A 15404-nucleotide genomic window follows, 5' to 3' on the forward strand; every position below is an offset into this window, starting at 1 on the left:
CGGTGAGGTGTGATGGGAGTCAGGGAGCATGGGATTGGGACCCGAGACCGATTAATCTGATGTGGTTGGGAGGAGGAGCAGTTTGGAGGGGCCGAGGCGACGCCTCATCTTGTTGACTTTAACGCGGAGCCCCAAGGGTTGGAGAGAACACATTGGGGAGATGAGGTGATGTTCCTCGCCATGCATTGAGCTGTGGCTGGAAAGGCGGAGAGCGGGGATTGGGTGTTGAGTTATCCCGAGGGGAATGGTTTAGAAATTTGTGACTCTCACCGACAAACGGCAGGACGAACAGACCAAATCCCACATTACGTAATGTTTCCTTCTCTGCCTTACGGGCGTATTCAGCTTCCCGGGTTTCTTCTTTTTGCAGAATCGTCGCCTGAACCTGCTTCAGTTTAGCTTGCTTCTTCTCTTTCTCAGTCTCCAAAGTGATGAGTTCATTTCCCACCTTCAACAGCTGCTTCCTCTTATTCTCCATCTCCTGCTGAACTTTCCTCTTCTCCTCCATCGCATCTCTGATCTCATTGTTCACATCTTCATCGACCTTCTTTCCCTCCGCCACGGCGCCTCGGATCTCAGTGTGAGCTGTCGTCACCGCGGTCCGCAGCCTGTTCTCTACCCTGCTGAGATCACTGCAGTTGCTGACAATGTCATCCAGCGTCACGACCTCTGTTATCACCTTCAGGTAATGAGGCAATACCTTCTGTTTGAAGCGCGTCTGGTGGTCCATTTCTGGCTGGGGTGTTCCTCTATGAAAAGGGGGTGTCCCAGCAACGTCCAGTTCCCCCACTTCGTTCACCTCGCACCGTCTCTCTCGCCAGAGACTCCGGCTACGACTGATATTAAGGCATCACAGGATGTGGCTAGGGAGGAGGGGGAGGAGCGAGTTCAGAGCGAAGGGAGGAGGAGGAGGAGGAAGAGGGTAGCCTTGTGGGAAGGTTACAGATCTACGATTGGTCGCGGTGGGAGGTGCTATCAGCTCAGAGCAACGATCATTCCCTGATCTGCACACTCCACTGGGCAGCCAGTCACTCACACAGTCTCCTTCCTTCCTCCTCCATCACTCTCAACAACAGCACACATATCACATCCCTCAGAGGCTCACAGAGTACAGCTGGAGGAGCACACCAACACACACTCACACTCAGTGCACACCGACACACTCACACACAGTGCACACCGACACACTCACACACAGTGCACACCAACACACACAGCACACACCAACACACACTCACACTCACACACAGTGCACACAGACACCCACTCAAACTCACATACAGTACACACCAATACACACTCACACACAGTGCACACCAACACACACTCACACACAGTGCACACCAAAACACACTCACACTCACACACAGTACACACCAACACACAGTGCACACTAAACACACACACTCACACACAGTGCACACTGACACACACTCACATTCACAGCCAGTACACACCAAAACACACTCACACACAGTGCACATTGACATACACATTCATCTTACATACAAACCAGCACAAACAAACTGAATGCACCCATACTCTCACTCAAAATGCACATGCACACGCTCGTACATACACACTCTTTCAAACACACTCATATTCACATGTACACACTCATGCACAAATTCACAACCTCACATTCACACTCTTACACAAGCACATACACACAATCTCTCTCAAAAATACTCTCACACGCACTCACAATAAACACACGTACATACACACACATTACACTTCAATCATCAGGCTCTTGAGCAAAAGGGCTTAATTACACTCATTTAAGGACTGTTATATTGTTATTTCATGCTCATTATTTATTGTTATTTATTTATTATCTGCATTTGCACAGTTTGTTTGCAGTTACCGTTCGATAGATTTGCTAAGTATGCTCGTAAGAAAAGAATCTGTGTTATATATGGTGACATGTACTGTATGTACCTTAAAAATAAATTGTACTTTGAAATCTCTCACAAAACTCACACTCTCTCTCTCTCTCACACACACACTGTGGTGAACTATGTGCCTGTCTGGACACGCCCCCTGCTGAATGCTCCTGTGGCTCCTCCCACAGGCCCCTGTATAAAGGCGATCTGAGGCCTGACGCTCGGCCTCAGTCTCCAGGACATAGTATGATGGACACTCACTCCTGGTTCCTTCTTCCAGTCAATAAAAGCCGATATCTCGCCTTACGTCTCAGTGTGAGTTATTGATGGTGCATCACACACTCCCTCTCCCTCTCTCACACTCTCTCATACACACACACACACACACACACTCTCTCTCTCACACACACTCTCACCCTCACTCTCTCTCTCACACACACACACACTCCCTCTCCCTTTCACACACACACACTCTCTCACATTCTCACTCTCTCACACACACACCCTCACTCTCTCTCACACACACACTCCCTCTCCCTTTCACACACACACTCTCTCTCACACACACACTCCCTCTCCCTTTCACACACACACTCTCTCTCACACTCTCACACACACACACACACACTCTCTCACACACACTCTCTCTCTCACACACACTCTCACCCTCACTCTCTCACACACACACACACACACTCCCTCTCCCTTTCACACACACACTCTCTCTCACATTCTCACTCTCTCACACACACACACACACACACACACACACACACACACTCTCTCTCTCACACACACTCTCACCCTCACTCTCTCTCACACACACACACACTCCCTCTCCCTTTCACACACACACTCTCTCTCACATTCTCACTCTCTCTCACACACACACACACACACACTCTCTCTCTCTCTCACACACACACTCTCTCTCTCACACACACTCTCACCCTCACTCTCTCTCTCACACACACACACACACTCCCTCTCCCTTTCACACACACACTCTCTCTCACATTCTCACTCTCTCACACACACACCCTCACTCTCTCTCACACACACACTCTCACCCTCACTCTCTCACACACACTCTCTCTCCCACACACACACACACACACACACACACACACTCTCTCTCTCTCTCTCTCTCTCTCTCTCTCTCTCACTGCATCCAATTATTGTCCCGTTATAACCTATGACAACCTCTACACTCCCCATAACTCCACCAATGTTTGTATCACATACAAACTTACTAACTCCCTCTTCCACTTCCTCATCCACATCACTAAAGTTCCTTGCTCCGTGAATTTTAGAAATACATACAGAAAAGTTTCCTCAAACAACCTTTTATCAAGGGGAAGCACTGAAACACAGTGAGGAACTGAGGTAGGGTACCATAGTTGGGGGGGGGGGGGAGAGTCATTTTGACAACAGTGACCAGTATTCTGTTAGTTTTGAAACAGTTATGGAAATTGGTCCACAAGTTAAAGTCCTAAATGGGAGCAAATATAGTTTTGAAGATTCAAGCAGGACCGTTCAGAGGTTGGTTGGGACAGGTTGTCAGTAGGTAAAGGGATGTCTGACAAGTGGGAGGCATTTCAAAGTGGGACTGGAACCAGGGGTTCCTGTTAGTGAAGGGCCGGATTAGGGATTAAGGAATCCTGCTTGATGAATGATACTTTGGGTCTGGCCATGGAAAAAAAGGAAATATTGAACCAGATGTCACATACAGACAGCTGGGGTACAAGTAGGGTAAATGCAAGCAGGCTTTTTCCACTGAGGCTGGTTGAGACTACAACTAGAGGTCATGGGTTAAGGGTGAAAGTGCAGCCCGAAAGGGGACTTCTTCACTCGCAGTGAGTTGCAAAGTTTTAATGCTATTTTGTGCATTTAGCAAGGTGTCCATGGCCCCAAGTTGGAAACCCCTGGATGAAAGGGTGGTGAGAGAGTGGAAAACTGCTGCAGAAGTGGTAGGAGCAGGTTAACTAGAGGCCTAACCAGAATTTTATAAAGCTGTAATGTAACTTTTGAACTCAATATCTTGACTTATAATGGCAAGTATTCCATATGCCTTCTGTGGAAGAAATGTTGTTACTAGCTAGATACTAAGGGGTTAAAGAGTTTTTTTCACAGCAGCCTTAAACTGCTCCTGCAAGACTACTGTAAGTGACTAACCAGCTTGTGCGGGAGTAATCAAAGCATCACGACATGATGTTCTGTATTTGAACTGTGTAATTGTTCTTGCTTCAAGGCGGCAGACAGAAATGACCTTCAAATAGATAAGGAATTGTAAGCTAATTTCTGCACTGTGCTAAAACATGATTATTGAGCAGGAATTATCTGCTTGCATGCTGTATTTCACAAACGTGCTTGGAAGCTTTTGATAACATGCACTATAATGAGAAAAGTCTGTGTACTCCGGGAGAGTCTCAAGAACTCTGCTTGAAGAGGTTGAGCTCTCCATGATAAGTATCATGTTATATTAAAGACTTTCAAAAGTGATCTCCCTTCGTGTCCGGGGAATACCTTGTCTGCAACACCTTCTGACCGCTCTACCAGCTCGTGTAGCCACAACTCGGATCCCTCTGTTCATCAACACTGATCTTCATGGTGTACTCACCCTTTACATTTGACTTACTGAGGTGCAACATTTCACACCTGGCCAGGCTAAACTCCCTCTGACATCTCTCAGCCCATATCTGCAACTGATCCATATTCCGTTGTATTCTTTGCTAGTCATCTATGCTATCCACAATCTTGTTATCATCTGCAAACTTACTAACCCACCCGTCTGCATTTTCATCCAGGTCATTTCTATACAGTAAAGGTTCCTACGTACATCCCTATAGAGCTCCACTAATCACAGACCTCCAGCCAGAAACAGTCTCTTTGACCAACCAACAACACACACAAAATGCTGGTGAAACGCAGCAGGCCAGGCAGCATCTGTAGGGAGAAGCATTGGATACTGTGGGAGGGGGTTTGGCCTAACAGAGGAAAATCACAGTGGTCGGGTCTCTGGCACTGGGTCTGCCTCTGGGACTCAGAAGAGGAGAGGAGGCATGCTGTGGTGATGGGGGATTTATCAGTTAGGGGAACACACAGGGGGTTTTGAAAATAAGATTCCCGGATGGTATGTTGCCTCCAGGGTGCCAGGGTCCAGGAAGTCTCGGATCGAGTTCTCAGCATTCTTAAATGGGAGAGTGAGCAGTCAGAAGTTGTGGTCCATTTAGGTACCAAGTACATGAGTAGGATGAGTGACGAGGTTCTGCACAGGAAGCTCAGGGAGTTAGGAGCTAAGTTAAAGGGCAGGGCCTCCAGGGTTGTGATCTCAGGATTGCTACCCATGTCACGTACTGGTGGGACCAGAACCAGGAAGATTATACAGTTTAACACATGCCTAAGGACTTGGTGTAGGAGACAGGGCATAAGATTTTTGGATCATTGGGCTCTCTTCCAGGGCAGGTGGGACAGAAGGGATGATTTGCACCTGAAATGGAAGAGGACTAATATCCCTGTGAAAAGGTTTGTTAATGCTGCATGGTGGGGTTTAAACTAGAGTTGCAGGGGGACGGGAACCAGAGTGTCAGAACAGTTAGTGGAGATGTTGTGGAGGCTGATGTTGGTAAGACCTCAGACAAAGTCAAGAATCAAAAGGTTGAGCATGGTGTGACTAGTGTCCTGAGCTGTGTGTATTTCAATGCAAGAGGTATCGTAGGAAAGGTGGATATAGTGCTGAAGATGAGGCAGCTGGTTTACAGAGGCAATGTGTAATGAGGAGAGGCTGCTGAAAGGGCAAAATTGCAGTCAACAGATTGAGCTATAACGTAAAAGGTGGACAAAATTGAAAAAGATGAACACCACACTGAAGGTGTATCTGAGTGCGCACAGTATACGGAATATGGTAGATGAACTTGCAGCACAGTTGAAGATTGGCAGGGATGATGTTGTAGGCATCACGAAATCATGGCTGAAAGATTACAGCTGGGAGCTTAATGTCCAAGGATACACGTTGTATCAAAAGGACAGGTAGGAAAGCAGAGGGAGTGGCCTGTTCTCTGTTGGTAAAAATGAAATCAAATCATTCGAAGAGGTGACATAGGATCGAAAGGTGTTGAATTGCTCTGGATAGAGCTAAGGAACTGCAAGGGTAAAAAGACCCGGATGGGAGTTGTATACAGAACCCCAAACAGTAGTAAAAATGTGGGCTACAAGTTACAACGGGAGATAGAAAATGCATGCCGAAAGGACTATGTTACAATAGTCATAGAGGATTTCAATATGCAGGTAGATTGGGAGAATTAGGTTGGTGCTAGATTACAGGAAGAGAGAATTCTCTCCCTCAATGTTGCAATGTTGTGGATTCCCGGAGGAATGGAGACAGGCTAATCCCTAATGACATCAATGGATCTGAGGTTGAGAGGGTGAACAGCTTTAAGTTCCTTGGCACACACATAACCGAGGATCTCTCATGGTCTGTACATACTGGCTGTGTAGTGAAAAAGACACAACAGCGCCTCTTTCACCTCAGACGATTGGAGAAGTTTGGTATGGGTCCCCAAATCCTAAGGACTTTTTACAGGGGCACAATTAAGAGCACCCTGACTGGCTGTATCAGTTCCTGGTATGAAAACCGTACTTCCCTCAATCGCAGGACTCTGCAGAGAGTGGTGCGGACATCCCAGAGGCATAGGAGCGGAGTTGACCAGAACTGATTGGAAAAGAACACTGGCAAGGAAGATGGCAGAGCAGCAATGGCTGGAATCTCTGGAAGCAATTCAGATGGCACAACATATATACATCCTAAAGAGGAAGAAGTATTCTGAAGAACCAATGACACAAGTGTGGCTAACTAAAGAAGTCAAAGCCAACAAAGCCATGTAATAAAGCAAAAATTAGTGGGAAGCTTTTAAAAACAAACATAAGAGAACAAAAATGTTTTTAAGAAGGTAAAGATGGAATATGAAAGTAGGCTAGCTGATAATATTAAAGAGGATACCAAAAGTTTCTTCAGATACATATAATGTAAAAGAGAGTAAAGAGTGGATATTGGACCACTGGGAAACAATGCTGGAGGGCTAGTAATGGGGGACAAGAAAACGGGGGATGAACTAAATAAATATTTTGTGTCAATCTGGTGGAAGCTCCAGGTGTCAAAGGCCTATGAAGTGTGTGAAGGAGGTTCATGAAAATGATTCCAGGATTGAATGGTAAACATGAGGAAATCTGCAGATGCTGGAAATTCAAGCAACACACACAAAATGCTGGTGGGACCTCCCCCTCCCACTTTCAAATCTCTTACTATCTTTCCTTTCAGTTAGTCCTGACGAAGGGTCTCGGCCCGAAACATCGACAGTGCTTCTCCCTGTTGATGCTGCCTGGCCTGCTGTGTTCTACCAGCATTCTGTGTGCATTCCTTACAACCCTGAGATCCATTTTCCTGTGGCATACTGGGCAAATCTATAGAACAGTAAACATAACAAGATCAACTAGTGTGCAGAGACAACAAACTGTGCAAATGCAAATATAAATAAATAGCAATAAAGAATGAAAACGTGAAATGATCTAGTATTTTCCTGGCATATATGACAAATCAGCTCTTCTCGGGCCTCCAGCCGGGTGCAGGTATCGATTGTAACTGAGGTTCCAATGACAAACTCTGCCAGCTTCATCAGGTTGGCACGTCTAGTCCTCCATTGTCTGTCCCTCCTGATTCGTTCATCCTCATCCAATCAGGTTTCTGCTCTCCCACCTGGTTTACAATCGAATTCCAGTTCTTACTTTGAGCAAGACCTTCACCCTTATTAAAAACCTTTTTCTCCTGTTTAATTTCATTGGCTTTCCTCACCAGGCCACCCCAAAAGCCACTGGCACAGCACAGTAGTTTTGTGCAGCTGAACTCAATCCTACGGCCATTGTGAATGCAACGTTCTGCTACTGCTGATTTCTCTGAGTAACCTAGACAAATACAAATACTCCTCCTGTGCTCCTTGATGCAGGTTTCCACTGTCTGTCCCATCTGGCCGATACACGCTGCTCTGCGTTCACAGGGATTCCTGTAAATTCCTGAGTCCCAGGTCATCTTCCGCCTGCACAAACTGGGAATTGAGCTTCCTTATGGGTTTGTGGATGGTATTAACCTGGTATCTCTTCAGGATCCTGGCTAACTTTCTGTAAGCTGTGGAAATGTAGGGAAGACCGCGGTAGTGATGGGTTCCTTCTCGTCGTTAGGTTTCCTGGTTTTTCCGTCGGCCCTTTTAAGGGCTGAATGATTTCCTTCACCTTGTAGCCATTCTGTAGGAACATTGTGTGGAATTGTCTTATTTCCTTGTGGAGACTCTCCGGGTCTGAAATGGTTAATCAAAGCAGAACGAACCACACTATGTTGGGAAGTGTGATGGTGACTGTGACTGTTGAGCTACAAGTCAGTGTGAGTGGTGGGATAACAGAAACCTAATTGGTTAAGAACTAACCAATCAGGAGAGGCAGATGACAGGGGTGTATATCCAGCTGGACTTGACATGCCGAGGCATTACCCCTAACGAAGATGGCAGAGTTTGTCATTGAAACATCGGTTAAAAGTGATACCTGTACCCTGAGAAGATAAAGAGTCCTTAAAGTGAGATAATTGCTTGAGGAATGATTGATTATTGACAAGTGGGGAGTGTTTAAACATGAGGCAACATGAGTTCTGAGTATCATGTCCCTACAGGGCTAAGAAACAATGAGGGCAAGTTTAGTTGGTTAGGAGATTTAATCAGGTGGAAGAAGGAAGCACATTTCAGAGATGCAAAACTGGTTTCAAATGAGTCATTTGAGGGTGACAGGAGATCGGGTTACAGTTCGTGAGTTGTGGGTATGCTATTTTGGTGCTGGAAGCGTGGTGATGATTGGGGCTCCCCCCAGCACATCCAGACTGTGTTGGTCATAGATACAAGCAGCATTTCTCACCCCATGTTTCGATGTACATATGACAAACGAAGCTAACCTTATAACCTCTTACAGTACATAGGACAGAACGTAGAAAGAAATTAAGACCAAAAGGTGTGATGAACTGATCTTGGCAATTCAGATTAAGGAGAATCCTGAAGCTTTATAAGTATATTGGAGGCAAGAGACAAGGGTTATCAGCCAGAGAGACATGCAGTATGGAAGCAGCCCTTTGGCCCATCTGATTCCTGCTGACCAGTGTGTCCCTACTCCAGCCAGTTCCGTTTTCCCACGTTTTGTCCATAATCTTCTAAACCTTTCCTAGCTACGAACCTGTCCATCTGTCTTTCAAATACTGTTAATGAACCTCCCTCAAGCATTTCGTGTGGCAGCTCAATCCATACACTGACTACCCTCTGGGTGAAAAGACTCCCTCTCAGGTTCCTCCTCTCTCCTCTCTCACCTTAAACCTGTGACAGTCCTTGATAAGTGGTGACCTCTGATCCCAGGCTCCCCCGCTACAGGAAACATCCTCTCCACATCCACTCTACCTGTGTCCTCAGATCCTAGCCTCCCCCGCTACAGGAAACATCCTCTCCACATCCACTCTATCTGTGTCCTCTGGTCCTAGACTCCCCCACTATAGGAAACATCCTCTCCACATCCACTCTATCTGTGTCCTCTGATCCTAGACTCCCCCGCTACAGGAAACATCCTCTCCACATCCACTCTATCTGTGTCCTCTGATCCTAGACTCCCCCACTATAGGAAACATCCTCTCCACATCCACTCTATCTGTGTCCTCTGATCCTAGACTCCCCCGCTATCGGAAATATCCTCTCCACATCCACTCTATCTGTGTCCTCTGATCCTAGACTCCCCCACTATAGGAAACATCCTCTCCACATCCACTCTATCTGTGTCCTCTGATCCTAGACTCCCCCACTATAGGAAACATCCTCTCCACATCCACTTTATCTGTGTCCTCTGGTCCTAGACTCCCCCACTATAGGAAACATCCTCTCCACATCCACTCTATCTGTGCCCTCTGATCCTAGACTCCCCCACTATAGGAAACATCCTCTCCACATCAACTCTATCTGTGTCCTCTGGTCCTAGACTCCCCCACTATAGGAAACATCCTCTCCACATCCACTCTATCTGTGTCCTCTGATCCTAGCCTCCCCCGCTACAGGAAACATCCTCTCCACATCCACTCTATCTGTGTCCTCTGATCCTAGACTCCCCCACTATAGGAAACATCCTCTCCACATCCACTCTATCTGTGTCTTCTGGTCCTAGACTCCCCCACTATAGGAAACATCCTCTCCACATCAACTCTATCTGTGTCCTCTGGTCCTAGACTCTCCCACTACAGGAAACATCCTCTCCACATCCACTCTATCTGTGCCCTCTGATCCTAGACTCCCCCACTATAGGAAACATCCTCTCCACATCAACTCTATCTGTGTCCTCTGGTCCTAGACTCCCCCACTATAGGAAACATCCTCTCCACATCCACTCTATCTGTGTCCTCTGATCCTAGACTCCCCCACTATAGGAAACATCCTCTCCACATCCACTCTATCTGTGTCCTCTGATCCTAGACTCCCCCGCTATCGGAAATATCCTCTCCACATCCACTCTATCTGTGTCCTCTGATCCTAGACTCCCCCACTATAGAAAACATCCTCTCCACATCCACTCTATCTGTGTCCTCTGATCCTAGACTCCCCCACTATAGGAAACATCCTCTCCACATCCACTCTATCTGTGTCCTCTGGTCCTAGACTCCCCCACTATAGGAAACATCCTCTCCACATCCACTCTATCTGTGTCCTCTGGTCCTAGACTCCCCCACTATAGGAAACATCCTCTCCACATCCACTCTATCTGTGTCCTCTGATCCTAGACTCCCCCACTATAGGAAACATCCTCTCCACATCCACTCTATCTGTGTCCTCTGGTCCTAGACTCCCCCACTATAGGAAACATCCTAAATGGGGGTGTTTTTTTTATTACAAAATCCTTTATTACAAATATCAGTGCTATACAATATATACAAAACAGTGGCAAACACAATTACTGCACTACAAATAGACAATAGACATTACACCAGAATGTTGCCATCCCTATCCACGATGGCATTCACACCCCGCGGAGCCCAACGGTCTCGAAACTCCTCCAAGGCCGCTGTGGACTGCACGTGTTCCTTTTCAATAGTTACCCGGGCACGAACATACCCCCTAAACATCGCCAGGCAGTCTGCCCGGGGAGATCCTCCCGCCACCCGTTTCCAAGACCCACGGATGGCGGATTTCGCCAGCCCCAGGAGCAAGTTGACTAGGACATCCTCATCCCTCCTTGCCCCCTTCCTTACTGGATGACCATATATAAACAGGGTGGGACTAAAATGCAGCCAGAAGGCGAGAAGCAGCCCACGCAAATATGCAAAAAGAGGCTGCAGCCTCACACACTCCATGTACATGTGGTACACGGTCTCCTCCAGCCCGCAGGAGTGGCATGTGGGTGGGAAGTCCATGTACATTCATTCTTTGCGGCACTCCTCTGTTTTAGTGGATGGTTTGCGAAGAAAAAGCATTTCTCTGACATTAAATGTACCTTTAAAACCTGTGTTCTTTTTGGTCGTTGATTGATAGGATGATTATAGTACACCAATGCTTCATCAGATGTTGTAGAAGTTTCACAAGTTTTGGGTGTAGTTTGTATATATTATGAACTATTAACCACGAGTGTGGGACAGTATCAAATGTTCTTTGGTAGTCAATAAAACAACATGAAAGATTTCTGCTTTCCCACCAGCTTGATTTAGAATTTATTATCTGTTTTTCTTTAAACCCTTTCATACCCTTACGCCTTCTTTCAGCTCTGCTGTAAGTACTTTGTGGTTATCTGAGTGAGTGCTGAGAACTTGTGAGACGACTAATTTTACAATTTTATATATTTTGATTGTGTGTCATGCTGTTTGACCAGAGATTAGACCAAACGTTCATTATCTCTGTTTGTTGGTGATTCTGTGCTAGGGTTGGTGACATTTTGGTGTGTGGTATCAATATCCTGTATAAACCTTTATCATTAATCATTCTGATCATTCTGCTTTCTTTGTCTGACCTATTTCATGTATCTATTTAGACTGGCTTTGTATGCCTCGAGCTTTTATTTTAGTGCATCTATAAACTCTACAATGCTTTTGTAAGGCTGATCTTATATCTCATATCTTACAATGAATTCTACAATGCTTTAAACTCCACAATGCCTTTGTAAGGCTGATCTCGTATGAACCTTGTATCTCCTTAGTATTTCCTTCACTTTTCTCTTGACTTTCTTGCTCGTGTTATCTATTTTACACTCTAATATGCGGGCTATTTCTGAAGGTTTCAATTTTATATCTTGATCTGTTTTGCTGTGTTGGTGTTCTCAGTTTTGGGTTTCTATTAATGAGTGATCAATTCTGGAGCCTTCACCCTGCATTGCTGATAACTCTGCATTTTATGTTGTTGCGTGTAGTTTTTCAGATGGACTGAGACCCTTCAGAGGGTGGGAGGAGGCGAGGAAAGGGTGCAAGGTGGTAGGTGGTAGGTGAACCAGGAACGGGGGGAGGGGTGATAAAGAGCTGCCCTCCTCTCTCCTGGCTTCACCTATCACCTGCCAACTTGTACTTCTTCCTCCCATTCCCCAATTCTTTCACTGACTTCTCCCCCTTATCCAGTCCCAATGAAGGGTCTCAGCCCAAAACATTGACTGTTTATTCATTTCCATAGATGCTGCCTGGCCTGCCGACTTCCTCCAGCATTTTGTGTGTTTTGCTTGGATTTCCAGCATTTGCAGATTTTCTCCTGTTTGTGATTGAACCACAACCTACGGACTAACTTTCAAGAACTCTTTATAACTCATGTTCACAGTATAATTTATTTTTTATTTGCACAGTTTATCTTCTTATGAGCTTTGTTTATTTGTCTGTTTTGTCTTTATATGTGATTTTCCGTAAATTCTATTGCATGTCTGTAAGTACCCACAAGAAAATTAATCTCAAGGTAACGCGTCCATAGTTTGGTAATAAATTTACTTTGATCTTGTTTTTACCAAAATAATTTCAAAGGCAATGACTTGACTGTTTGATTTACAGTGAGAAACAGCCCATGGCAGATCCCAGCCTGGAGATGGTCCAATTTGGACGCTTACACAGAAAGACGAGTGTGGTGAACTACATATACCTGTCTGGACACGCTTCCCCCGCTGACTGCTCCTGTGCCTCCTCCCACAGACCCCGTGTGGTGAACTACATATACCTGTCTGGACACGCTTCCCCCGCTGACTGCTCCTGTGCCTCCTCCCACAGACCCCGTGTGGTGAACTACATATACCTGTCTGGACACGCTTCCCCCGCTGACTGCTCCTGTGCCTCCTCCCACAGACCCCGTGTGGTGAACTACATATACCTGTCTGGACACGCTTCCCCCGCTGACTGCTCCTGTGCCTCCTCCCACAGACCCCGTGTGGTGAACTACATATACCTGTCTGGACACGCTTCCCCCGCTGACTGCTCCTGTGCCTCCTCCCACAGACCCCGTGTGGTGAACTACATATACCTGTCTGGACACGCTTCCCCCGCTGACTGCTCCTGTGCCTCCTCCCACAGACCCCGTGTGGTGAACTACATATACCTGTCTGGACACGCTTCCCCCGCTGACTGCTCCTGTGCCTCCTCCCACAGACCCCGTGTGGTGAACTACATATACCTGTCTGGACACGCTTCCCCCGCTGACTGCTCCTGTGCCTCCTCCCACAGAGCCCAGTATAAAGACAATTGGAGGCACTGCTCCCCCCTCAGTCTCCAGGATGTTGTGTGATGGTCTCTTGCTGCTGACTGCTCTCTTCCAGCGAATAAAAGCCTATCTCGACTCATGTCTCTGAGAGTTATTGATGGTGCATCAACGAGCCCAGTAATTGTGTTACTCTGAGTATTTATTCGTTTAGAGATATGATGCGTAACAAATCCTTCTGGGCCAACCAGCTATGCAACACAGCAACCCGCCTATTTAACACTAGCCCAATCACAAGACCATTAACCCACTAAATGCTACGTCTTTGGACTGTGTGAGGAGATTGGAGCACCCGGAGGAAACCCATGCAATTCATGGGAAGGACTTACAAAATCCTTACAGACACCCCAGGAATTGAACACTGAACTCCAACGCCCCAAGCTTAATAACGTTGCACTAACTGCTACACCACTCTGGTTTAGTTTTGTGTATATTGTTTAGATGGTAGACATTTTAATAATTATTATCCAAACAAATGAAAGATGGGTTCAGAAACTTTCTGTGTGGCTTTAGGTCCCATTACAAGGCAGAGACAATAATGAACAACACACAAAATGGCGAAGGAATTCAGCAGATCAGGCAACATCTATAGAGCGGAATGAACAGTTAACATTCCAAGCCAAGACCCTTCGTCAAAGCTCACTCGTCTGATCAAGGGTCTTGGCCTGAAACATCGACTGTCTATTCCCCTCCATAGATACTGCTGGACCTGCTGAGTTCCTCCAGCATGTTGTGTGTGTTGCTCTGGATTTCCAGCATTTGCAGAATCCCTTGTGTCTCTGACAAGCCTGTGATAAAATTACCACAAGACAAATGATTCCGAGGATCTGTCAGGTCAGCTAAAGACTGCAGATAAGACGTGAGAAGCTGGAGTGAGTTACACCGATGACATCTTCACTGCCCTCTGCAGGAGCAGCTGGTGGATACATTGCCTATTGGGGGTCTGAAAAACAACACAGGTCCGTGATGTGGGGAGGAGGGGAAGAAGCTAGAAGGTGACAGGTGGAGCCAGACGGATGAGGGACGGGGTGAAGTAAGAAGCTGGGAGGTGACAGGTGGAGCCAGACGGATGAGGGACGGGGTGAAGTAAGAAGCTGGGAGGTGACAGGTGGAGCCAGACGGATGAGGGACGGGGTGAAGTAAGAAGCTGGGAGGTGACAGGTGGAACCGAACGGATGAGGGACGGGGTGGGAAAGGTAAAAGGTGGAGAAGGAATCTGACGGGAGAGTGGACCATGGGAGAAAGGGCAGGAGGAAGGGCACCAGATGGCAGTGATAGGCAAGTGACAGGAGGTAAGAGACCAGATTGGGGAATTAAAGAAAAGAGGAGGGGAAAAAAGTTGGAGAAATCGATGTTCACACCCTCAGATTAGAGGCTACCAAGACAGAATATGAGGTGTTGCTTTCCCCTGAGAATAGTGATGCACAAAACTTGGAGATAGTTAAGGGAGAACTGAGGATTAGATTTTTCTCTCAGACAGTGGCGAGTATCTAGATAGAACTACCGGGCGATGGGGGCAGATACAACCACCAAAATGCTGGAGAAGCTCAGCAAGTCAGGAGATGACAAGGTTCCCCATGCCAGGCTTATTGAGGAAGTAAGGAGATATGGGATCCAAGGGGACATTGCTTTGTGGATCCACAACTGGCTTGCCCACAGAAGGCAAAGAGTGGTTGTAGACAGGTCACATTCTGCATGAAGGTCAGTCACCAGCAGAGTGCTTCAGGGATCTGTTCTGGGACCC

At 46.6% G+C, this 15404-nt stretch overlaps 2 protein-coding genes and 1 long non-coding RNA gene across 4 annotated transcripts in view; 2 read left to right on the top strand and 1 right to left on the bottom strand.

The window, feature by feature from the left end:
- LOC132402561 (uncharacterized) overlaps positions 1-495 on the top strand; it is a 68689-nt gene extending 68194 nt beyond the window's left edge. Inside the window, exon 3 of the long non-coding RNA XR_009514949.1 lies at positions 371-495. This is a non-coding gene — a long non-coding RNA (uncharacterized LOC132402561). The remainder of the gene's footprint in view (positions 1-370) is intronic.
- Positions 1-2050, bottom strand: part of LOC132402559 (uncharacterized) — a 34456-nt gene extending 32406 nt beyond the window's left edge. The window contains exon 1 of the mRNA XM_059985431.1: positions 271-2050. Coding sequence (XP_059841414.1) covers positions 271-730 — 460 coding nt within the window. The 5' untranslated portion in view covers positions 731-2050. The remainder of the gene's footprint in view (positions 1-270) is intronic.
- On the top strand, positions 560-13722 carry LOC132402560 (uncharacterized). Of its 2 annotated transcripts, none has more exons than XM_059985432.1 (2): positions 560-685; positions 12964-13722. In XM_059985432.1, exons 1-2 carry the CDS (start codon positions 648-650, stop codon positions 13685-13687), a joined length of 762 nt encoding a protein of 253 aa, XP_059841415.1. In that variant the 5' UTR covers positions 560-647; the 3' UTR covers positions 13688-13722. The 2 variants fall into 2 exon arrangements, 1 of the variants encoding a protein (XP_059841415.1); XR_009514948.1 differs by lacking the exon at positions 12964-13722 and adding an exon at positions 2075-2186 and having other exon boundaries at positions 562-685.
- Positions 13723-15404: the final 1682 nt, after the last annotated feature.

Source organism: Hypanus sabinus, chromosome 12 (genome assembly GCF_030144855.1).
Source record: "Hypanus sabinus isolate sHypSab1 chromosome 12, sHypSab1.hap1, whole genome shotgun sequence".
Lineage (NCBI taxonomy): Eukaryota > Metazoa > Chordata > Chondrichthyes > Myliobatiformes > Dasyatidae > Hypanus > Hypanus sabinus.